The 26,002-nt window shown below is 41.6% G+C and overlaps 1 protein-coding gene and 1 pseudogene across 3 annotated transcripts; both read left to right on the top strand.

The window, feature by feature from the left end:
- The first annotated feature begins 1,142 nt into the window (after window positions 1-1,142).
- On the top strand, window positions 1,143-1,679 carry LOC148029452 (elongation factor 1-alpha pseudogene; annotated as a pseudogene).
- A 2,682-nt stretch (window positions 1,680-4,361) lies between these two features.
- Window positions 4,362-21,656, top strand: LOC148029451 (filament-like plant protein 4). Of its 3 annotated transcripts, none has more exons than XM_087688272.1 (6): window positions 4,362-5,077; window positions 5,794-6,112; window positions 6,657-6,840; window positions 7,044-9,531; window positions 9,674-9,737; window positions 20,553-21,656. In XM_087688272.1, the coding sequence occupies exons 2-6, from the start codon at window positions 6,002-6,004 to the stop codon at window positions 21,327-21,329; spliced, it is 3,624 nt and encodes a 1,207-aa protein (XP_087544398.1). In that variant the 5' UTR covers window positions 4,362-5,077; window positions 5,794-6,001; the 3' UTR covers window positions 21,330-21,656. The 3 variants fall into 3 exon arrangements, with proteins under 3 accessions (XP_087544398.1, XP_087544397.1, XP_087544396.1); XM_087688271.1 differs by having other exon boundaries at window positions 4,362-5,446; XM_087688270.1 differs by having other exon boundaries at window positions 4,362-5,697.
- The last annotated feature ends 4,346 nt before the right edge of the window (window positions 21,657-26,002 follow it).

Below are 26,002 nucleotides of genomic sequence, written 5' to 3'. Positions count from 1 at the left end.
GAGCTTAAGTTTCATTGACAAGTTCAATTAATTTGTTGGCAAGTTGATTAGCATTGTGTTGATGGATTGACAAGCTCAAATGTCATCAAGCTAACACGTTTCCCAATAGGTTGACAAGTTTTCCCACAAGGTTGGTCGATTTAGTTTCATAGGTTTATATTGACACATTAGGAGTGATAAGTTTGGATTGACAAGTTGAGGTTGATAGGTTGGGATTTACATCGACAAATTTAGTTGGATAGTTTTTGTTTGACAAGTTGGGGTTGTTTGCTTATGGTTGACACGTTTCTCATTGATGTGTTTTGAGTTGAGAGATTGAGGCTAACAAGCTAAGGTCAATAGGTTGAGCTTAGCAATTTGAGTTTTACAAGTTGAGTTTGAAGGACTTTAGGTTTACAAGTGCAAGTGGATGGATTGAGAGAAACAACTCAAGTTTGACATGTTGGGTTGAAAAGTTGTCATTGATGGGTTTAGGTTGACAAGTTTGGGATCAATAAGTTAGGATTGACAAGCTGGGATTGATAACTCCAAGTTGACAAGTTTTGGTTTGAGGTTCACAAGTTGAGACATGCTTGATTAGTGGATTGAGAAATTTGCTTTGACAAGTTGAGGTTGACAACTTGAGGGTGACAATTTTAGGTTGGTGAGTTTTGATTGATGAGTTCTCGTTGACAAGTTGGGGTCGATGAGATTGGGTTGATGAATTTTAGTCTATCTTGATGATCTGAGATAGACAAAGTTTTTTTTCTTGATGAGTCAAGGAGTTAGGGCTCGATTTGGGTTTGTATTGATGAGTTCACATTGATAGTTTTAGTTTGTCAATTTCCTATTGACAAGTTCTCCAGTGAGGCTGCTAGGAATAACAAGGGAAGGTCTTGCTATTGCAAAGGATGATGTTGATGATGATGATGACACTACTAGTGCTTGTGTTGATGACCAAAATGATCATGGGAATCTCATAGACTAATTGTCCTCACAAGAACCTTAAAAGATGATTGTCCTCATAGGAACCTCATAGGTCGATTATGTTGTCTTGATCATTAATTCCACTACTAGAGGCTTTGAGACCAATATCTCCACGAATGGTCAAACTAGATTTTGAGACCAATGTCTCCAAGGATGGTCAACCTTATGAGCATGGTATGTTGGCTTTTACCCTCAGTGTGAAGCAAATGATTTGCTATTGTAACAAGATGGATGCTTCAACCCCAAAGTAATGAAAGGCTATCATGATGAAATCAACAAGGAGATTTCTACTTGCCTTAAGAAGGTTGGATATAATCCTATCAAAATTCTCTTCATTCCCATCTTTGGTTTCAAGGGAGACAACATGTTCGAATAGTCCATCAATTTGGAATGGTACAAAGGACCTACTCTTCTTAAGGTTTGGATGTTCTCTGAACCATAGATGCCTTTGACCAAGCCTCTTTCTTTGCCTCTACAAGATGTCTACAAGATCAGGGGTATTGGAACACTACCTATGGGATATGTCAAGACTAGAGTCCTCAAGCTAGTATGGTGGTTGCCTTTGCATTGACATGCATAACCACTGATGTAAGGTACATTGATATGCACAATGAGGCTCTTTTAGAGCACTTTCAAGCAACGATGTGGGGTTCAATGTCAAGAACGTGGCAGTGAAGGACCTCAAGCATAATTATGCAACCCCCACATCCTAGAACGATCATGGCCAATAGATGTGATAGGGGGGATAGGGTTACCAAAAAAAGATCATTTGCTTTGCTTCACTCTCTTTTTTAAAACAATTATAACATTAAATAAAGGCAACTAGCTATGGCATGTCACACATGACCCACCCTCATCTCACACTTGGAGTTCATGCTGCACTTGGGAAGAATTTTCCCAACTCTTCTTCTTCTTCTTCTTCTTCTTCTCTCTCTCTCTCTCTCTCTCTAGTGCTCCCTAGATGGGCACATTGATTAGTTCAAAACATATTAATATATTATCTTTCTTCCCCTTCCAATTGCAATCGAGTGTTTACTCATTTTGTGATCATTTCATTTCAATGTTCTTTATTATGTGAGAGAGAGAGAGAGAGAGAGAGAGAGAGAGAGAGAGAGAGAGAGAGAGAGAGAGAGAGAGAGAGAGAGAGAGAGAGAGAGAGAGAGAGAGAGAGAGAGAGAGAGAGAGAGAGAGAGAGAGAGAGAGAGAGAGAGAGAGAGAGAGAGAGAGAGAGATCCAACTTGCAAGATGTGAGAGCTTAGATCCAAGGCATAGGAACCTTTGTAGCACTAAGAGAATCCTCTATTTGAAAGATCTACTTCCTATGCTTTAATAGTTGATAGTTTGGATAATTTTATATTGTTCATTTAGAGCTTGTGATTTAAGGTTATGTTTTTCATTCCTATTTGTTATTATTTAGGGTTTCTATTTTGTTTTCTAGTTTCTATTATCACAGCTATCTCTTGCCTAGCCTACTCACATGCGTATAGTACAAAATGAACTAACCTACCAATGATAGATCAAATTGAGGCGATTGTAGTAAGCGTGCTTGCCAATACTTACCATGTTGTAACCATAACACATTGACAAGCATCACTTTGACTCAACATCAATCCCTTACAACATGTTTACCTTGATGATAGTTAGGAGGAACTGCTTAAACACTAATGAATTAATGGAATTTTTTACAAAAGTTTTATCCTCTAAAAAATGGATATTCAAAACTAGCTTTAGAATGGGATAATATAGTAAGACTTAGAAAGCCAACCCTACTAAGAATAAAAAACTCAATTGCTAGATGAGGGACTAGATCTACAAACCAAAAAACTTTATTTCTAATGGTAGAATATGAAAGAATAGTTGACATCCTTAAACATTCTACTATTCCTTTATTCTCAAGGATAATGTGGCATTCTTAGCTTAGTAAGTAGGAAGCTAAAATGCACCCAATCTAGACCATAAAATTTGCCCCCTAGTATACATAACCTTAAACATTGTGAGAGCCATTATAGCTCAAAGTGAGTTCGATTCTCAACAAAAGTAGCTAGTGCTGTAGAGCTAAACAACAAGCACAACTAATGCCATTAGTAGTCTCATCAAATCCTTAATCAACTAATTGTTTCTCAACTCTTGTTAGAGAATCCTTAATCAATATCATAGAGAAACTTAATCAACATCAACTCTTGTTAAAAGTGCACCCAAACCAAAACATAATCTTTGCCCCCTAATATGCATAACCTTATTCATTGAAAGTCATTTAGAGCTCGAAGGCAAGAGGAGCTTCACCAAGTTGAGGCTTGCCCTACCAAAGAACCATTTGAAACCACATTCACTCCAAGCTTCCATTAAGCCAATTCTGACTTGTTATTAGAATTCTCCATATGGAATGCCATATTCTCCATAGAAAGACGTGCTTCCTAGATTTCTTTCCAATTGTCTCTGACTTCATTTCTTTAGCAATTCAGAAGCAAGGCTTTCCTATCCTTTCCTTGAAAAAATTTTACACTTTTTTCAACTTGTCTTTAATAGCATCAAGGCTTATTTTGAGTTCTAGATGATGAGATTTTCTACTACATAAGCACTTGCAGTTATCAAATATAATGTCATTAGAGATAAGTGGGGATTGATAAACTCTCCTAGCATGTTAAGAGGCTTTGGAATGCTATGATTGACCTTAGCTTGCAACAATGTGAAAGGTTTGCTACTTCATCAACAGTGGCCTATAGGAAGCTAAGTAGAAGTAGCATTTGAAGTCCTTAAGACTTGATGTTACCCTCACTTTTTTTGAAAGGGTTTGTAAATATCTTCTTCATTAATATACACTGCATTATTAAAACAAAACTAATTGACATAGGCCTCCTTGGTCTCTTTTCTTCAACTTTATTCACTTGAAGTGGACATGCCCTATAGGCTATTAGCCTTTTCATCATGTATACACCATCTCAAGCACCTTGAAGGTAGAAAGTAAGCCATTGTTGTGTGTGCCTGAATGTGAATTTATTAGAGAATATGCATATTTCCCATAGCTAGTTATGCAATTGTGCTCAAATATGCCTCACGCGGGTACTCAAACACTCTATGACTTGAGCTTGGTGGGTCATGGGATATGCAAAGGTTTACAACACCTTTTTCTTTGCGGCAGGAACCATAGCACATGTATATGTAATGGTAGCAGCTTGTTTTGTGCTATGAGAGGGCGTTGGGCAAGTGACGATGGACAAGGAACGCTCCCATGTAGCGTTCACAATGCACATGGTTCACGTAAAAATTCTATTCTCCTCAAGTCTCTTCTTTTACTTTTCTCTCTTCTCTCTTTCTCTCAGTTTCTCTCGCGTGCCAACCCGCACAATCTACAATCTTATGTTTCATCTTTTCATGACGACACTACGAGCTTTGCAGGCTTCCTCTGGCTATGGTGGAGCCCTTGCGTGTCTTGCCTCCAGGCTAAAGAAGAAAAGGAAGAGGGGAAAAGGAAAGAAAGAGAGAAGAGAGCAGTACTTCTCTGCGCACTCACACAAAAGAGACGAAAGAGCGCTCCCGTCCGTCGGAATCCATCGCTTTCATCTGCACCTGCATCATCACCGTTACACACACACACACACACACACACACACACAGAGTCCTGACTCGCGCCTGCGTGGAACAAAACAAAATCGAGACCTCTAACAGAAGCCGACGACGGCAAAATGATTCATTTTTTACAGCTTTGAATGTCTGCTTGATTGCTTTGTTGTGGAGCCCAAGGCATTTGCAGAAATGCTGAAACCTTGTCCCCTCAGAAAATAATTGTCTCATCAGGTCATGGATATGGTGCCTTTCTGTGTTGCAACTACATTAGAATCAGAGGCAGATAAAACCTTGAGAAGCAAAGCCTCATCTGGTAGTGGGTATGGCTGCCGCACCTGAGTGCAACAGTTAGGCTTAGACAGAATAAAGCCGTGCCTTAAGCAAATGAAGGTCTTACTAATGGATGTGGCGCCGGTGCTTGAGGCCATAGGTCGAATAAAGGCCTACCGCACAGGGAAAGACACCATGGCCGGCTAATAATTGTCTCTGTGTGTGGGTGTGTTGGTGCAAGCTAATGCCTTTTCTTCGATAAATCATAAACCCTGGGGTCGGGTCCTCTCCCCACTGCCTCTCTCTCTCTCTCTCTCTCGTATCTTCTCCCCACTCCCCCTCTCTCTCTCTCTCTCTCTCTCGTATCTTCTCCCTTTCTGTCCCTTCTTCTTCCTCTTCTTCTGCTTCCACGTCTTGTTGTTCTTCCTTTTGCTCCATCTTTTCTCGTTGAGAGTGGTGCCGTGCCTGTCCAGCAAGCAATATTCGGCGATTCGTCCAGCTGGTTATAACCCTTTTTTAATAATCCCCTCGCTCGAAATTCCAAGCTGAGAGTTGTAGTTTTCGATAAATATTCTCCCCTGTTTCTGAGAGAGGCGTTTTCTTTGCCGAGGAGAGGAAGCTGATAGGCAATGCCGACGATTTTTAGGTAAGCCTAATGCTCTCTGCCCACGTGTAATGCTTCAGTTCAGCTCACACGTCATCACCCATAGTACATGTAAAGCCTTGTGCCTCCTAAGCTCCTCTCTTTCTGTCAAAGCCTTTTAGTACTCTGTGAAACACAACAGTAAGGAATTGGGCTTTACTCTTCACAGTAGCCTCTGCTCCCATCCTCCCACTGTATTCACTCTCTGTGGACGACTATCTCCATCTTGCATTCAGTAGATGCTTCCGCCATAGGTTTGCATTCTAAATCGATCAGTTAATTTTGATGCTAGCATCTGTCAGTGAAACCCGATCAGTTTCCCTGCTCACTGTCTTTGGTGTTGCTTGCAGTGCCCGGCGAATCAGTGGATTGATGAAGATCATCAGCTAATACAGAGGCTGGTACGGGTCACTTCATCCAGGATGGACATTGGCCAAAGCCGTCCATGAACACCGGTGAAATATGAAGCTCAGACAATGATTTGATTCTGAGTGCCACCCATTCAATGCTGAGTAAAACATGGATAGACTCTTGAGCCAGCTCTTCTAATACTATATAATGGATAGACGAAGCTGGCCTTGGAGGAAAAAGTCTTCAGAGAAGAATGTACTGCTACATGACTCTGCAGACTCATCACCGATCCATTCTGCGCGGCATGCTGATGATCAAGTAATTGCCTCTTTGGTAGACATTTAATGCATATAGCAGGCACTTAGTCCCTCCCGGCAGCATAAAGTGTTAACATTCCAGCAGCCCTCAGACACGGGTGAAAGCGTGAGTATTGAAGGCACCGGAAAATAGGATAAGGAACACGAGAAGCGTAGGCATAAGACTTTGTCTTCGTGTGCAAGGTTCAGAGAACTTTTCTCCCGGAAAGTAGCTGGCAGAAGGGGTTGCATTGCCTAATGCTTCTGCCCTTTCTCATACCCTTCCATGTCGTTGGTGGAATAAATATCGGCTACCTGAATGTCAAAAAGGCCTTGTTTTTGCCATTCTTGAACGGAAACTCTCATGGTGCCTCAATCGAATACATTTCTTGCATAGGATCAAGCTTCCATGCTTCAATTGCAAATATCCCTAGTTTGGCTATAAAGTCCTTAGGCAAAAGGGCATTTACAAGATATAGCTCTAAGAAGTTATAAAGGCTAGCATGAATAGTCTGAATGCTGGGGTGTGCTGATAACTGGTACAATCCTATTTTGGTTTTTGGCAGATTCTAGCAAAGGTTTTGGTGGGTCATTGTCCACAGACATCTGATGAAGGGTTCCTGCAATGGCAACAATCAGATGAGCGGGTCAAGCACCTAAGTGAAAGGTTATCAGCTGTATTGCTGGATGTTGCAGCCAAAGAAGAACTAATCAAGCAGCATGCCAAAGTTGCTGATGAAGCTGTATCAGGTAATAGGCATTTTAAACCCAAGCTTTGAATTCTGAGAAATAGAGAGTCAAGCAAAGCTGCATTGCTTCTGTTCATTAATGCTGATGTAAGAGGAGCTAAGGAAGCATTCATCCAACAAAATCAAGTTACTTTCAAAGGTTGCACATCTCTGTTCAATTGAGAAGCACACATTTCTTCCTGGCTTTGTCTTAAAATCTCTCAGGTTGGGAGAAGGCAGAAAAGGAGGCAGCATCAACGAAGCAGCAGTTGGATATAGCTATTCAGCAAAAGCTTGCTACCGAGGACAGAGTTGCTCACTTGGATGGAGCTTTGAAAGAATGTATGCGGCAGCTCCGACATTCTCGGGAGGAGCAAGAGGAGAAGATTCATGAAGCTATTGTTAAAAAGACGAGAGACTGGGACAAGGTTCGGTCGGAGCTCGAGGAAAGGTTGGCAGATCTAGAGGAGAAATATTTAGAGAGAGATGCAGAGAATAAAGCCATATCCAAATTGCTCCAGGAACGAGCTGTAACCATCTCTGAGATTAGTGAGTCTCATTGTCAAGCTGAAGCTCGAGCAAACATGCTGCAGGTACAGCTTCAATCCTTGGAGAAAGAAAATAATTCCTTGAAGTACAACCACAATGTCCTGAACAAGGAGTTAGAAATCAGAAATGAGGAGGGGGCTCTCAATAAGAAAACTGCTGATGCTGCAAACAAACGGCACCTGGATGATGTCAAGAAAATAGCCCAACTGGAGGCAGAGTGCCAACGCCTGCGAAGCCTGGTCCGCAAGAAGCTGCCTGGCCCTCATGCACTGGCACAGATGAAAGTGGAGGTGGATGCTCCAGCAAAGAACAAGGTTGAAAGCACGGGAAGGAGAAGTGGCAAGGTTGCTGGATTACCAAAAGTTCAATCTAAAGACTTAGGACGGTCTATGGCAATAGAAGGAACCCCCCTGACTGCAAAAAAGGATATGCATGCTTTGACGGAGCGATTATCTGACATGGAGGAGGAAATGCGAAGGTTGAAAGATCTCTTAGAGAAAAGGGATAATGAACTGCAATATGCAAGGCTAATGTGTGCTAGGACAGCTAGCAAAATATCAAACTCTGAAGAGAATTTGGATTGTCAGGGGTTGCAGAAGATGACAGGAACTACACCTTTAGATATGCATGTGCAAGCAGAGAGGATCAGTCTCACCAACAGTTGTGAACCTAGCCTTGCTTCAGCTTCTGATGATGGAAAGGATGGGGAGGCAAGCTGTGCAGAATCTTGGGCATCTGCTTTAATTGCAGAGCTTGCACACTTTAAGAAGGATAAGGCTGCTGCAGACTTATCAAGTCTGCAGCAGCTTGATGCAGTGGGGCATTTACCACCCCTTCCTCCCAAAGCTTCTTCTCCCAATCTGAAATCTGAAAACTTAGTTGATGAAGCTGGCAATGGAACTTCAGAATCAGTTCTTCCTGAACCCAGGCCATCCTCAGAACATAGTTTTGCTGAAAAGGACGCCAATCTTTTAGTGGCATGCCCACAGTGTGAACAGAGAAGTGCCAAAATAACACTTTCAGATGCAGAGTTAGCTTCTCTGCACTCTCAAAATGCTGATTTGCAAGGGAAGCTGGATATGATATTTCAAGCACAAGACGAGGGAAGAAGTTTAGAGAGGGTTCTGGATCAGGTCAGATCCTCAATGGGGATAACTCGGTATGGGAACTTTCTTGAGGAAAACGTTTCGACACTTTATTCTTATACTTACTTCAATCAGTCACTGCCGAGGCCAGAGCTGACCTCAACTACTGGTAAATTAGTCCAGTCTGTTGAAGACCTCTCACTGGCTATTACTATGCATCAGCTTCCTGTGTTTTCACAGGGCAATGATGTGCTTAATAATCATGCTCAAAAAATGACTGAAGTGCGGTGCAGATACCCTGAACTTGATGCAAAGATTCAGACTCTGAGTGCATCCAACAATCAGATTGTGGATGGAAAGCCTGATATTTTGCAGTTCATGACAGAGCTTTCAGTGGTGATTAGTCACCTTGCTAATGTAGCTCTTTCAAGAAACAGTGGCTTGCCTTCCACAAGGAAACCTTTGCTTTTGGACAAAGCATCCTGTGCAAGTGAAGAGCTTGATGAGTTGAACGATATAAATAGCCCCATTTATGATGCTGCGAGTTCTGATAGTGTAGGAAAAGAAGTAACCAAGGGTGTCCCTAGCATTGAGAGGGATAGTCCATCAATGATGTGCTCTGCACAGAATGTGGTAATACTGGAAGAGGAGCTCAGAAAAGTACAGGCTGAAAAGGTTGCTTATGAAACTCACATGAGACTGGAGTTTGCACGGTTTAGTGGCATGGAACAAGAAGTTATTCAGCTAAGACTAATAAAAGTTGAGCTTGAGAAGAAACTGCGAGTGTTAAATGAAGAACTTCATAAACTGAAAGCACGTTGTTGTGAAGCAGAACAGGCCAGGCAAGACCTTCAGGCTGATCTTGCATCTGCTAAATTAATGAAGCAGTTTGCAGATGAGCAGCTTGCCAGCATAAGTGTGTCAAGGGTAGAACTGGAATCACTGCTGCAAAGCAACCAAAAAGACCTGGCACAGTTGCAGGAGAGAGTAGGAACTCTGGAGAAAGAACTTTTAGAGGAACATGGAAAGAATGTTGCACTAGAAACAAAGTGCAAAGACCTGATGGAACAACTTTTAAGGTTTGTGGCATCCTCATATGTACTGTTGTTGATCTAATTCCATGCCCTTATTTTTTATCTGTGAGACAGTTGCACCTTTTCAATAGCACATTCAGCAGTGATTGACATCTTATTATAATGTGATATCTTCTTTTTATTGTAGGAAGCCTGATTCTACATGCCCAATGTGCACTGCTGACAACAATAATGTGAAACAAGCAGACAAGGTATGATCTTTGCAAAATGTTATTGATTGCACATAAACATGTGTGTGTCTATATAGATGCAAAATTGCAGGACAGCTGTACACATGCATGTTTATATGTATTTTTGAGTGTATGGATGTTATCATGCATGTATGTAAGCAAGCAAGCAAGCAAGTAAACATGTACATATGTATGTATGTAGAGAGTAAAGGGTGACTTTGGGCAGTGGGTAACTAATTTCAAGGCCCCACCAGCCCAAATAGGGAGAGGAGCAGTGGTTTGCTCCATTTGATGGACTCCATTTTATAACATTTCCTTCTATTAATACAGCCTGGGATGAACAGGTGGGAGGAAAACCTCCAAAACCTTTGTCCTTATTTGTCATGTCTTCCCCAGTATCTGGTATGTGCTCCTGTGTTTCACCTAATTTCTTATTGGATCCGGAGAAATTCAACCATGTATCTGCTTTAAATGAGGGTTTCAGGTCTGAATTACAGTTCCTATGTGTGCAAACTAGGCTTTACGGATCTGGAAATTCTTAAACTGCAAGAGGAGTTTTAGAATTTGAGATTTGAATAAGGGAATTTTTGAGAAGCTAAAAAATAGTCCTGGAAACATTATTCTGAATTCTTTGTTAAGAACCATGAAAGCAGCCTGAGAATGAAGCATGTGAGACTCCAGGCATCTGACAATCGTATTAGAAGAAATCCATTCTGATTGGGGTTGGCTGATTATGAAAGAACTTATTGTATTGTTTGCTATTCTCTGCATCAAATTCATGGACCTACGTAATGGGTTACAACAAAAGTAGCGCACACTTCCACCTATATGATCCAATTTGAGATTGGGCCCTTTGGGAACGAAAGCATATTAGGCTTAAGCTCACACACAAAAAGGAGTAGGCTAGATTCGCTAGGACAGACAACTTCAATCAATAACACCACATGATCATAACAATTTGGTCATTGTTCATGTGTAGGCTGGAAGTTTCAAATGCATATGCCATTTCTTAGAAGGCTCAAATTGAGATCTATGGTATTGTTTCTTGAGTTGTACTATGAAAAGAATTTCATTTGACACCCAATTGGAGGGATCCTATATTTTAGGTTGTCCCCAAAATTTAGGATTCTCATACTTACCTTATTATGATGATCGTATAAATAGGGATTACTTACTAAGTTGCATATTGATAATTAGTTCTAGATCCAATCCAGTTTGTTTCTGTGCTTGCCAATTCTTGACGCTTCTAAGGATCCCTCAATTCTCTACTCTCATCATTGCTGTTTTTCAAAGCAGTATAATTGTATTTCAAGCTTCTTTCTTTCACTTTGAGGAAGCCTTGCCAATGAACACTCATCAACTGTGGGAAAAAGGCTTCTTTTCCCTCTCTTCTACTTTTCCGATTGTAAATACTAATGAAATATTGTGTCAACTTGCTACACAAACAGTTTGCTTCCATTGCCTTGACCTAAATTGTCATATCATGTTGGGGGCTGCACACATGATTTCACTCTCATGCGATCCTCTTGCTGACATGGCTCTCTTGCTATGTCATTTTCCCTGGCCTATCCCATTGCTTGCTTGGCATATGAGCACTAGTATATGCGTGGTGCCCAAGTGCATTACACGTAGCACCATGGGCACTTGATGGTACATATAGTTGCTCGGTACTCATTTGGAGAATTTGCAAAGTTGGAGCAAATTGGAGATCATCGCTAACAAGATTTATTCACAGACGTGAGATCTGCAGCCAATGGATTGCATCAAAGGTGCCATGTTGGATGGCGTGTTTAGGGGTAGTTAGATGCAACCAAGTTTGATACAATGGGGATAGTGTCTATATGGTGCTTGGGCAGAGATTGCAAGCACAAGGACTATTGTGTTGAGATTGCAAGCACAAGGATTGTGGTGTTGAGAAGTGAAATGTAGGCCTTGGAGCCCTCAGAGACGGGGCAATATCATATTGAAAATGACAGCCGGTTCGATTTGCACCTTAGGTTGAAAAATAGGTGTAGAAGACCTTACGTAGTTCCAAAGAGAATAATTGTTAATAAGGGCGTTACCAACCTCATAGATTGTCACAATTGACTACGGTGGTTTGACATCTGGTCACTATTTCTTATGCATTTTTGATGGGGGTTTAGTGCATTGTTGCACCCTTTGACATGGCACATCCAACACTTCAGTACAGGATAGGCAGCAAGGGTAGTACCTCGATTCTCCGACAACAAGGTGCGAAGGTATGCTAGGGTTTACATGGATGAAACATAGAAAGTACAGCCACAAGTGAAACATAAATGCAAAACGTAAAAAGCAAAATGCAAACAGAGAAGGGAGAGAACTTTGAAGTGAATGAATGAATGCTGTAAATGAAGGAAAGAATGTACAAGATGCTCAAGGACAGAGCTGTCCAACAGCCAGTGGCTCTCGGGGGAGCGAGCTAAGGGAGGTGTCGATGTGTATTGTCCATCGCAGATGGATCTTGAGTCCAGTAACCACCAGTCAAAGCAGAGTTCGATGAAGAAGTGCTGAAAACACATAAACAACTTGATGAAGATGATGGTAGTTGATCATTGGCAATAATGAAAGGCTAGATGATGTCATAGACCACGTAGTAGCAGTTGCTAGGGGCTGGACAACTAGTGGAAGATGGTTGATGGTTAAAACATGCAAGACAAGGATGAGGTTGAATGGTGGACAGCCTGTCTATTTATAGATGTAGAAGGATCCTCCCAAATTAGGGTTTTGCATGTGGGACATAGAAACTCTCTAGAATTGCTTTCCATTCAATGATACTATAATTTACTATTTTAGGGCCGTTTTAAAGAGCTAATTAGTGAATTTTTGGCTCAACACCCCTCGCAGGCCCAAACCTAGAACCAAGAAGGGACTAGAAGAAAAGCTCAAGCCTAGTTTTACTCTAAGGTGTCCCACCCCAAAAAGTAGTGAAGGCATCGGACAAAGGATGCCCCTTCAACATCTATAAATAGACAAGTTGCCCATAGGCTGCCCACCATTTACCCTCATTCCTTTAGAGCAGATTTTTACTCTGCTACGTTTGGTCCATCTACCATTGCCAACCCACAAACTACCTCCTTCATGTGCTGGACTCTCCATCAGTCAGGCAACAAGTGGCAGCCCTCCCTTATCATTAGGCTTTAGCCCTACAATTTGTGTTCGGGCTTTTCACTCCTAGGTGGGAATTGGAGACCATCTTTTCCCTCCTAGCGGCCATCCTAAAGATGTGTTTGCAGCTTCTTGTTGTCACCCTCACCTCCAGGCACCTTCCCTACTGTCGCCTTAGTCATTTGACCCTCTAGTGATCAGTGTTTGGTGTTTTCCTTGACTTTCGCACTCTAACAAGTGGTCGCAATGCTTGGGATCCGTCTCTAGTGAACGTCACTCTTTGACATTGCATTGCTCTGCCCTTGGACATTTTGTACACTCTTACATTCGTTTACAACATTCATTCACTTTAGAGTTTCTTCTCTTTGTGTTTGTCTCTGTGTTTGGGTTGTGAGTTTTTATGTTTAGGGTTTGAGTTTTACCTGTCTTTGTTTGAGTCTTTGTGTTTCAGTCTTGGTCATATATGTTGTGTTTCCTCATTGCAAACCCTAGCATATTTTCACATGGTATCAGAGCCAGTGCTCTTCTAAAGAGTATCCTACGGTGATTGTGGAGGCTAGTCTTTGTGCAAGACTCAGACGTGACTTGATTCTAACTCATAATGTCTTAGATATCTTCTTCGGATCCTATGACACCCTATCAAGCTTCTCCATCATTGGAGGCTTTGAGAAGGTATCATGGTCTCGAGGAGGAGATAGACACACCTTCACCTTTATCATCAACTTCTTTTCGTTTTGGTTCTCTTATAGATGAAGAGTTTGAAGAATACTTGCGCATTACGTATAGTTAAGTTTACACTCCTCTAGTGAGTGCTACTATTCCATTTGGACCGATTGGTGAGATTGGCTAGGCCTTGTGTTCGGTTCGTATAACCCTTTTGAGTCATGTGAGCCAAAACCCTCTCTTGTTTCTTCTTTTGTTGTGTAGGATTCAGATGATTTTTAGTATGTTAACTTTAATAGAGGAGGCTCTTGAAACAGACACCCTTCATTAGGTGTATCCATATGTTTCATTTGAGCATGTAAATCACACTTTTCAACTCCCTCCTATCCCACCACTATCTTCTCCACATTCTAATCTACTTGTATCTCCATTGCAAAATCTTAGATTACACTCCCCTTTGGCTCAAAGTACACTAGGGGTTCGATTTTCCATCTCTACTGCTAATACATTCTCTTTCTTCATTCCACCATCTATTTACTGTCCGCTCACTCCACCTCTTGGTGTGTCATTAGGGGGAATGCCACCCTTTAACACAGTACCTTCCATATATGCCCACTTTACTACATCCTTCCACTTTGGGACTCACAAACTCCCTACACGACCTTTCGGACGCAAGGATATCCATCCTTTGCTTATGGACTATCATTACACATTCCTTGGGTCACTCCTATGGAGGGATTTCCATCCTCTGCTCCCCGTGTCCCTATCCCTTCATCTTGGGCTCCACAGGCGGTTACCATATCTATACCTAGTCCACCCTAGCTCACATACGGATCTGCTATGTACACTTCTTGTATGCATGGTAGGCACTTTGGTATTCCTTCCCAAGTGTACTCAATTCTCCCACCCTATCCCTCCTATTCACCCTACCCCCATTACACACTTCCATCTCCTAGCACTACCACTCCTATTGCAACGGCCAAAAATGTCTTCACGGGTAATACTCGCTTTAACGGGTCAAATTTCACCACTTGGTCGAACTTTCATGCAACAAGTGCTTGAATGTCAGGGACTTTGGGACCTTATCATTGGTATCGGACCCTTGATTTAGCTCACCTTGATCACATCTGTCAATGCAGAGTCCACAATGCCATAGTCAATGTTGAGTTAATGCAAGGATTGCTTTTTGAGTTTCACTCTTAATTATAGCATTTTCTCCTTGCATCTGAGCATTGGAGTCATCTTATTGATCACTATGCAGCTCGATATTGTACTTGATGTATCAATCTCGATTTTGAGCTTCAAGAGTTTTTCATTAGGGAAGGAGATAATCTGAAAGTCAAGTTGGCTAAATATCGACGGTTACTCATTGAGTTTGCCACTACTGGCTTCCCAAAGTTAGATGACGATCAAGTCACATTCTTCTTGAACAAGTTGCTCGACAAATACTTTCATTTTATCTAGCACATTATCTCACTACCTAGATTGCTGACCTTCGACCAGTTTGAGTGTGAGTTTTTGCGTTATGCGAGGTTGCATGATTAAGTCCACAAGAAGTCCTCCATACACATCCATTCAAAGGGGCAAGGGTTGGTTGTCTCTTCTTCGGGAGGGAAGACCAACAGTGACAAGAACTCGCAAGATGTGAAGGTAAGTCAAAACAAGGATGACACCACTTTCTCTAACAGAACTAAAGAAACACAATCCCTTTGGCAGCAAATTCCTAAGAAAAACAGGTTTTACATATACTGTCAAAGGTCAGGCCATGTGGATGAGGAGTGTCGTACCTCTTTGGTAGCAAATTTCTAAGAAAAATAGGTTTTGTACACATTCCCAGAGATCGGGCCATGTGGACAAGGAGTGTTGTACCAAGGCTCAAGGTCTTTCACATAGAAAACCATAGCAGAATGCTATGATGGCCTCCATTGTGGTTGGTTAGTCCAGTGGGGCTAAATCTCCCATTGTTGCACCATTTGCTCCATTTGACCTAGTAGCTACTGGACATGTGACACGGAGACAACCTCAACAGTCTATATCCTTTACTACTCTTGAAGGCTTAGCTGATTGGTTTGCTAGTGGCCCCCCTATTGTACTTTGCATATCCATTCCAAGGGTATCCATTGCACCTTCTAGGACCCCTTTCCTATCTCGTCATATGTGATGGTGGCTAGACACTTAGGCTTTTCCTTTTTAGACTTCTGTTGTATACTTAGATACTCATTGCATTGCACTTAGCTTTGCTTTCTTTTATTTTTAGTTTTGTTTTTGGATCATCTCACTACTCAACCTCTGTGCTTGCAGATTTTGATCTCTTTTGTAGGGTTTTGTATTTCAATGTAGGACAGTCCTTTCTAAGTTGGAGATAGGAGATGCACGCCGTTCCTTTCATGGTTCCATATACTTGGAGTTTTGCTCTTCTACTAGCATGGAGGCTTCTCCTCCCGTAGTAGATCTTCTAGCATCTCTCTTGATGCTATCATGTGTTAGAGAGTCATTTCCTGGACAACGGAGTGCTACGTTAGCAATACAGACAATAGAGGAGCCATGTCAACAGAGTAGGTGCACAACAGGAGCCACGTCAACTGCTGCAGATGCCACGTGGTAGCAGACTGATCAGTTAGACAGCAGTTTGATCATCGGATAGTTTTTATAATTATTTTATGTAGTCGGCTGCATTTATTGTAGCCGACTTGGAGTTGGGTACTATTTTTCTTGGCTATTTATAGTTAGTTTGTGGCACACTCTCACACATTTTGAGTTGACATTTGACAGAGACGGCTTGTTGCGACCGATAGCGCGCGGGCTAACGGAGATCGAGGTTCTCAAGCCGGAGACACATGTAGACATTTTCTTTGCACCTGTGTATATTTCTGCACTCCTATACAGCATACTACACTGTAGATTTTCTGCGTCACTGTCTCCTCTCTCTCTCTTTTCTTTCTGTGTTCACACTCTCTCTGTCTTTGTCCTACGCTTCCGCATCACTGCACTTTGACATGGTATCAGAGCGGTGAAATCGTTTGACTGATTGAAGAACCTACCCGAAGAGGAGATTTTAGTGCGACACAAGGCTGCGTTTTCAGCATTCAAGGGCGAGCGGGAGGGCTGCGCATCGGAACAAGGCTAAAGTAAGTGTGGGTGTGCGGGAAAGGAGTCCAGCTGGTGAATCTGCTGCAGGTTAGTGTTGTTCGAAGGGGAGGAAGGCTGTGCTTTAGGCCTTTCATTGCAGATTTTACCTTTTCATCACCTCCGGCGAAGCAGAGGAAATAGCCCTAACAGGCTGCGTTTACACAATCAGAGGGGGCTGATTTTGCGTTTGTGCAGGTATTGCAGGTGAACATGTCCACAAAGACTGATTTGGAGTTTCGGGTGATCATGGACAGGAAGGTGCCTATTCTACTTGCTCTTCCATCAGATCAGAAGCTTAATGGTGACTATTACTGCATTTGGCGGGTGATGATGTTGGCTATTCTGGAGTCTTATGATTTGGTAGAGCTTGTAATGGAGGAGATTAATAGGTCCTTGGTAAGAGATGAGTCCAAACTCTCTTCCATTGCTCGTGCGGAGTTGACCAAGGCCCATTCTCATCGGGACAAATTGAATGCCAGGATTCATTCTTCTCTCTTTCTGTCTTGCATTACAGCCGTGATAGCTCACATCGAGCACTTGACGGTGGCTCGAGAGATATGGCTGGAGCTTGACTAGATGTATAACTGGATGACTCTGATGAAGAGGGTTTCTTCGGAGGTGCAGATGCAGACCTTGTCCTTGAATGAGTCTTCTTCACTTTGGGAACACATCAACAAGCTTTGGCAGTTTCTTGAGGTTTATTCGTCGCTTGGATGGGATTGAAGAGCAAGTAAAGACACTGTTTTGACATCAAAAAGCTTGTCCCAGTTACCGCCACGATTCCGTACCTTTTATTCCGCTCTTATTGCATCAGGGCGGGAGTCGACTCTTTAGTGGGAAGAGTTGGTTTTTATGGTCTTGGACCAAGAGGAACAGTTGAAGGGATAGAATGCTTCCAAATTGGAGGCTTTGGTTGGTCAAGCCTCTCAAAAGAAGGGGAAGGACAAAAAAGCGGACAACAAATCCAAGAAGGACAAGGAGAAGGAATCGACTTTCCATATTTGCGGTAAGATCGGTCATTGGAAGCTCTTTATCGAAGACTTCTGATGCTGTGATGACAGCTCCCCAGGCTCAAGAATGGATCGTGGATAGTGGTGCCTCACGGCACACGACTCCTTCTTCCATTGGTGTTACCCATTTGCGAGCTTCGCGTGGTCGGATTCTCATTGGAGACAGCTCTTCTATGTCTATTGCTGCGCGGGGTGAGATGCAGCTGATTTGAGATGGACGTGGTGGTACCCAACCTTCCACGAAGGGAAGCAACCCATGAGAACAGCTCGTAAGGTTTTGAAACAAAAGCTTCTCTCAGGATGAATGGATAGAATCTGGAATGATGACGGGTTGTCAACAAGTGTAGTTACGGGGTATGGACTGATGTGAGTGGACGATGTGGTCGGGGCAAGATGACCAACAGGTATGGCTGATTCAACATCTCTAGGTAGGCGATATGGCGTAAGACAATGTTGTTGAAGACAAATGACACGTCTGCCAGGTGCATAGGGCTTCGGCAGCCACTCAAGGGCGTGAGATAAGTGACTAGCAGGGCAGTAATACAAGGTTTTTGAGGCTGGATATTGTCTCACAGGGCGTGCCAAGACTGTACACGGCTGGCTGATGGACAACAGGGTGGTGGCCAGGGGAGTAACGGCTGGGCAGGGTGGCACTACTAAAAACACACACACACACAAAGGAGAGCTTGTGTTGGGCCTTTGGCAAGACAAAATTCTCAGATGCTCTCCAGCCGTGCATGAAAATAGTGTTGCACTTTGTGAGTTTCCAGGGATGTTGGCATAATTGGGTCACTTAGAATGCCTGTATTTTTGACTCCCATTCAGATATTAAAAGTCACATTGCTTGACTGGAAGGCCTTCTTCACTGGCAGCTTAATACGGTACAGCATGCAGGGCTTCTCCCCTGAAAGGATTTTGGTCTAATGGCATTCTTTTTAGCTCATTTGTGACTCTTGTACTTTTTCAGTAATTAATATAATTACCCTTTGAGAGAGAGATATCTCTTGCAAGTGCATAAATTGAACAGATAGATAGATTGATATGTTGGTAGAAAGTACAATTGATAGGGATTGAATATATAAGCTTAAGGTGTGTAACCAACCCTTTGACCATTTAATGCTAGGTGGTATAGGAGGTGCTCATAACTAAACATGCACTTTTGCATACAATTATGTGTCATTCCACTTTTACACAACTAACAAGTACACAATGTGGGTGCTTAAGGAGTGGAGATCTCCAACACCCACCAACTCTTGTGGTGTGGGTTGAGGGAGCGTCGTCCTCCGTGTATGGATCCCAAGGTCAGCAACCACCAAAAATGATGTTGATGAAGTAGACTAGAGTTGAGGGTGATGAAACATAGCTGCCAGGGTTAAGTTGATGTTGTAGGATGCTGAAATCTGATATTGTGGATGTTACAACAAAACACAGATCTGATGATGATGTCCGGTAGTTCAAATCAGCAACACAGATGAAAACACAATAGCCAAGTGTGAGGTGGGAGGATGAACACTGTGGACTGCAGGCTGAGAATAAAAACATAACTATCTAAATGTCATGGAGCTGCTGGCATCAGCAGGAAGGTCCACTCAGCAGGCTGATGGCATCAGGTTGATGAGGTGATAGGCTAGCAGCTTTGGCTGGGTGGGTGTCATGGGGACATTAAATTTTGAGATGCTTTAATCTTGCTAGTAACATTTGATTAAGTTACTAATCAAATGTGCAAGGTTGTTTAGCACATGTGACACACATGGCAGTTATTTCATGGGAACGGGCCAAGGACCCCAAGGATGCAGTGGGCATTAAAGGCAAAAGTTGTGTTAAGTTATGCCAACTGGGTTTTGGTGGTTAGTTGGTGCCAGGTTGGACCCTAGGACAATTGTTCGGCCGTTAAGTGTCAGTGGTGACACTAGGGACTAGCATTAATTAATTAATTAATGCTAGTCTAAGGGTCAACAGAGATTGGGAACCACTTCAAGTTGCAAATGGCCTAGCCAATTTCATTCCAGATGGGCATGTTTAATTTTGGGCGGGGTCAAAAGGGCTAAAATTAATATTCAGAATTAATTAAATCTGAAAAATTAATTTAATGGCTGAAAATGCATTAGAAAGGCTACCACTTGGAAAAACTTTCCCATGCAACTAGGGAGAAGGTGGTTGGAGGGTGGTGGAAGCTGAATGGCAGCCATTCAGAGCTTGGTGGAGGGAGAGGAGGTGATCAAATTTGGCTTTGAGAAGCGATGACGACTGATCGTGCGCTGCGACAGGACAGAGGGTAGTAGGTTTTCTCTTCTGCCTTAAGAGAGGCGGCTGTAGGAGAGGAGGGCTTGATAGTAGAGCTGGTGTTTTATCCCCCTTCTGAAGCTATTGGTGCCATCAGATTTGTCATCAGAGCTACGAATCAGAAGATACATTTTAGCTGATTTCTCTCTTTCTACAGCGTTCTCTCATCTCCTCTAGTCTGTGCTCAAGTATTCTCAGCAATTCTCAGCCATAGGTAGCAGAGCGGTTCTCTAGATATATTTGCATTTGATCGCTCAAGATTCTCACATGGTATTTCCAAATAAGTTCCACTATTGTTTTCCTTTCTTGAGAGGTCTGTTTCAAGACGGTTAAGTTCAGCATATGTTTTTAGTATATTATATGTGCGGCACATGACGAGGTTTACAACCCAAATGGATATGTGCACTTGAGTACACGGGCAATCTTTTCGCTGGAAACTCACTACCATATTTCCGCACTGTGGTGTGACCTTTATTCAAGTTCCTAAGCTTTAAGCAAGTAGACAAGTAGGCTCCTTTCATGTTTACTGAATTGGCGTTTGTTTTGGTAGACGAGATGTTTGGATGTGTCAAATTTGTACTTGATTGCATTTTGTAACGAGCTTTGAGCGGATTTTTCTTTCCAGGAAAACGAGATAGCAGCTGCAGCTGATAAGCTAGCCGAGTTTCAGCAGACAATCCTGCTGCTTGGCGAGCAAATCAAGTCTCTCACCTCCTCAAGAGATCCAGATGGTGATCTTATGGTAGAATTGAATGATGGGATGTACCTCAAATCAGCAGGCGAAGTATCCTCCATGCGATATTCAATATCAAAACCGGGGGAAGAAGAGGCAAGCAGCAGTGGCAGGTCAAGGCTGCTGCGTGGCAGTCATGACCATACTTCAGCTCGCAGAAAGAGCAGGAGACAGCGCAGGATAAAGAAAGAGATGGCTTGGGATCCTCGCCGGGATAGCAATGCATCGGACATAATGGAAGCGGAGCTTGCAAGCTTATCTAGATCAGGCAAGCCACTAATGGAGTTGTTTGGGCAAAAGACCCCTTTGCACGAGCATTACATTCAAGCTTTGGAGGAGATGTCCAGTTCTTCAGATGCAGAAGACGAGGTAACAGCGGAGGTGGTGCCTCCTAGAAGGGCGGAAATTCCAGACCTTACAATCGGTGAGAATTCAACACTCCCAGTTGATCCAGAAATGCCCACAGCTGTTGCTGCTGCTGTCTCCTCCTCTAAACCACCTCTTCACAAGAAGAAGAAAAAGGAGAAAAGCTTGGACGTCTCCAACAGAGGAGCAGAGAATTCCTCGAAAGTTGCGGAGGATGCTGTGATGTCTACACCCAGCAGTGAGAAACAAAGCCACAGCTTCACCAGATTGTTCTTCTCCAGGGCCAAGAGCACTTCTTCATAGCGTACGCCCCTCTGCATCAGGCCCTCCTCTTTGATCCTTTCAAAGCCTGAACTTCACGGCAGCCTGATACCCTCGGCATGTACAATCAGGATCATAAGCTATGCCCATAGTAGGTCCTGTGCCTACAGTGTTGCTGGAATAATTTGTTCTAATGTACGTGTATAAGGAATTATTGCTCGTAATTTTGGCTGAGTGATTATCTGGTTGCAAAAGTATCGAGGTTTTTATTTCTGCACCATTTGCATGAATGCACCCTGAGAGCATCAGAGAATTTTACATTGACAGCAACAAACAAGATCGACTTCTCACATTTACAAGTGAAATTAAATCGCACATCAAACACATTTCTCCCAAATCTGTCTCGAGTCTGTTTTAACCATGAATGCTCCTGGGCGTAACTCAATCAAGTGACCTGTCACTTCACTTCACTCGAATCCCAGAATAACGTATTCCTTATTAGTTGCATTTTAGCCCTAGTATGGATGGTTTTATTTTGCCCTTTGTCATCCAATCACAGATCACAAACTCCTCCATCAACCTTGTCCGTCCAATCTTTCAAGCTCCTCCACTTGTCTTTGGGAATATGACAAAGGGCCTCACATCTAAAGACTCTTAAAAATGAGTATATGACAAAGGTTTCTTTGACCATATCTCCTATGCAACTTGACAACCCAGAGTAGTGCATGTGGATCTATTAATGTGATGCACAACAATGGTAACTACCTTAGCCCAAAAATACTATGGTAAGCTTACGTGACTAAGCACACTGGGCTCTTTTTTGAATAGTCATGTTTATAAAGTCATATTTATCCTCATTGATAGACCTTAGCCATTTTTGCTTATAACTAGATTGGTTCTCAACAAGAGCAACAAAGCATTGAATTGTAGACAAAACATCTGATTTTTGCTTAATAGGATAAGTTGTGATCTTATGTGAATAATCATCAATAAATGTCACAAAGTACTTCGTGCCACCCAATGACTGATAGGGTATGGGACTACATACATCATGATACATAAGAACTAGAGACTCACCCATGTGCATAGAACTTGACTTCTCGCGCAAGTTACAAGTTTGCCTAGTATAAAGACAATAACATAAATCAAAATGCAAGTAATCAAGAGGTGGAAGATACTACAAATGAGTCAAGACTTTCATTCCTTTCAAAGATATGTGCCCAAGGCAACTATACCATAAAGATACATGTGGTAAATCATTCATAGCCAATACATGGTCAATAGTCCCAATTATAAACAAATGATAGAGGTTGCTAGCCTTGGTATCTTCAATAAAAACAATGCAAGCATGGGTAATCTTCCATGATAGAAAAATCACCAAAAGAGACATGATGTCCCATATCATCCAACTATCTAACAGAGAGTAGGCTTTTAGTTAAAGTTGGTACATGATGTATATTATGCAAAATAAAAGAGTTGCTTAAAGTAAAGTATAGTTTAATATCTCAATGCCAATAATATCCAATGTAGTGTCATTATCCGCTCTTATAGACCTTGTAATGCTATGATAGGTATGAAACCAATCCTAATGTAGAGTAACATGGAAAGAAGCCCTTGAATCAAGCAACTAGCAACAATAAGAGTAAGTAGATGAAGCATAGCCAATTGAGTAGTATTAAGAGACGAAGCAGCTAAGATATAGTCATCATCAAACTCAATCTACACAACATTTATCTATTCATTCTTCACATTGGACTTCCTAGTATGGACAATGCTATGATCATTAAACTTGGCATCATCTTGTGCTTTCTCCTTGCCTTGCTCATTGTGCTTATCACTGTGCATTTTATAGCATTGTGGCCTAATATGAACCTACTACACACAATAGTGACATGCCAAAGAGAACTTACGTCCATGGGACTTATTGTGAGATTGCCCATGAGATTGAGACTTATCCTTATTGGGCTTCGGGTCTCTACCATGGTTATTATTGTCACTACTACTATTTCTGCCTCTAATAGTCAATGCATGAGAATGCGGGCTGTATCAATGTTCTTCTTGTTGACCTCTTTAGTTAGTAGAGTACTCTCTACAACTACATTTAAAACCACCCTCATTGGGATGAGCACTCATAGCAGTACAAAAGGTATCCCATGACTCACATAGTGAAATAAGCAAGAATAAAGACTTGCTATTATCTTCAAATTGAATGCTACGCTATACAAACCGGTTGAAAATGAAATGTAACTTATTCAAATGAGTAGACATGGCCGTACCCTCCTTTGTATGAAGATCCACAAGCTTCTTTAACTAGTATAACTAAGATGTAGGACTTTCTTTGTCATAAAAATCACAAATATTTTTGGATAAAATATAAGCACCATTCTTAGTATCAATGACACTAAATACACCTACTTTGATAATGACAGAATAATAGTGTATTTGCATAGCTCATCAAGTTTGGCTTAATTCTCTATGTCATGAAGCTCAAGCATTATGCCCTTTAACTTCAATGGTCTAACTTTCCTTTTTTGCACAAAGACTTGCCATGTCTCCATCTTCTAGTATTGGAAGTTATTGCCATCAAGCATTTCAATATTGAAAATAGCATTATCGACTGATGGACCTACCATAGCAATTGCAAATATTTGCAAATAACAAGGGTATAGGTTGTTATAAATTTAGCAAGACATCCACAAAACTAATCCAAAGGATGGGAATAAATCAAACTAGATTTATCCACAGCTTATTAGTAAAAGAATGCTAAAAAGAATTGTTTGCTGTCCAAAAGAAAGTGGAAAACTATAATCATAGCACTGCTATAATAAATATAGCAATATGACCAAGACTATGGTAAAAAAATAATAAAAAATACCAAGCCCCCACTGTAAGGAATATCTAGGTAACAATCGGGATATATTAAAGTAACTAGCAGTGAATATGGATATAATTGGTACTAAAGTCTATCATAAACTCAAAGTGTTAGTAAACCATACATCCCATAAGCATGTACATCATGCATATAGAAGATCTTAAGAGTAATTATAGAGATTTTCCAAATGCACAATTGACTGAGAAAAGAGCAATCACACTTAGTGTATAACTGATATGCGGGTAAAAGCATAATTAGGTGGTATTGTTTTTCCACTATTTTAGTAGTTTTAATCAAACCACTTTTAGAATATTCTTAGGATAGTGTATGCTCTGAAACGTATTCTTAAAAGTGTCAAAATTGCTTATATTCATTGAAAAGTACTTTAGTTTACTTATAACATTGAGTCAACTAGCCGATTTCATGAATAAATTTTGTTAGAAAAGTGTTGTCAATAACACTGCTTTTGGTACCACTTAACCATGCTTTTACCCCTTGCATATATAGATCATTGACAAATGTTAACAGTGATAAGTGTAGGTAAACAAAGTATGCGAAAATAAAAAAGTCCATAAGTGGAGGTAATTGTGTCTAATAGCATACAAGAGAGCATGTACATAAGGCAAGAGTCCTAGTGTCTCAGTAATCCAAGCTCAATTGCATTGAAGATTCAAAGCTCTAATGCAAAGCATCCACGTAAAGGTATATATTTCAAAACTCATCCATTGAATCATATCCGAAGTGTAAAAGAGAAATGTAAGGCTCAATACATCAACTACATAGCTTCATGGTTCCCAAATATGTCAACCAATATATTTGGGAGCATAACTATATTCAGGCTCATACATCAATGCTAGATATCATGGGAGACATATAGCATATCCGAAATATTATGTAAGTACAATGGGCATTCAAAGCATAGAGCTCACTGTTGTATGCTTACTGTCCAAATTGTTATGAAAATAATAAACTTCTACAAAATTGAGCTAATCAAGCTCTAAACAATCCTGATAGCATCCCAAAGCATTATCATAACATTTGGAACTAAAATAACACCATCGAGGCATTAAACATGCAAAATGGAGCTCAATGTTTGTTATCCACAAGATATATAGTAGATCTACACCACACAGTGAAGCAATGGTTGACCAATAATACTTCTATTAGTGCTCAGGAGCAAGCCACACTGAAAGGTGAGATGGATCAAAGCTTGCATGGGAGAGATATGGCGGGAGAGTAAGAGCAAGAGAGAGACTCACAATGTGAGAACTCTAACAGTCACAATGTGTGATCGGCCTTCTCTTTATTCATATGTCACTAAAATAATAAAGAATAAAGTGACAGTGATGGGCGCCCATTGTCTACAGTGTGCAGGCGCAAGTACTGTCAATGTAGTAATTCACGAGGTGCTAGACAAATGCGCATTTACCCCTAACGACCTCCCACTTAAAGGCAAATCTATCCCAGTGAGGAGTGAAAAAGAAAAAGAAAGGATAGTATAATAGGATGAGGAAAGACGTCATCTCATCCCACACCCATCAATCTCCTGAGAAAGGCAAAGCGCTTCGTAGAGAGGCTTTTAGTGAGTAGATCTGTAGGATTCTAGTTAGCTAAGATCTTGACAAGGTCAACAGACTTGTCCTCAACGACCTTACGTATGAAGTGATACCTCACCTCAATGTGTTTCGTCTTCGCATATGGAAGGCCGAATTCTTGGCTAACTAATAACACTCATAGAATCTGAATGTAGTGTAGGGATAGCATCAATACCAAGGTCATGAACCAAACGACCTAACCATATGGTCTCCTTGCAAGCCTCAGTGGTTGCAACATAATTGGCCTC

The sequence above is a fragment of the Lygodium microphyllum genome, chromosome 11 (genome assembly GCF_053477565.2).
Source record: "Lygodium microphyllum isolate KBCC chromosome 11, Lygodium_microphyllum_v1.1.10, whole genome shotgun sequence".
In the NCBI taxonomy this organism is placed as follows: Eukaryota; Viridiplantae; Streptophyta; class Polypodiopsida; order Schizaeales; family Lygodiaceae; genus Lygodium; species Lygodium microphyllum.
Note: the sequence above shows the minus strand (reverse complement) of the source record. Positions and strands in the feature narration are given on the sequence as shown.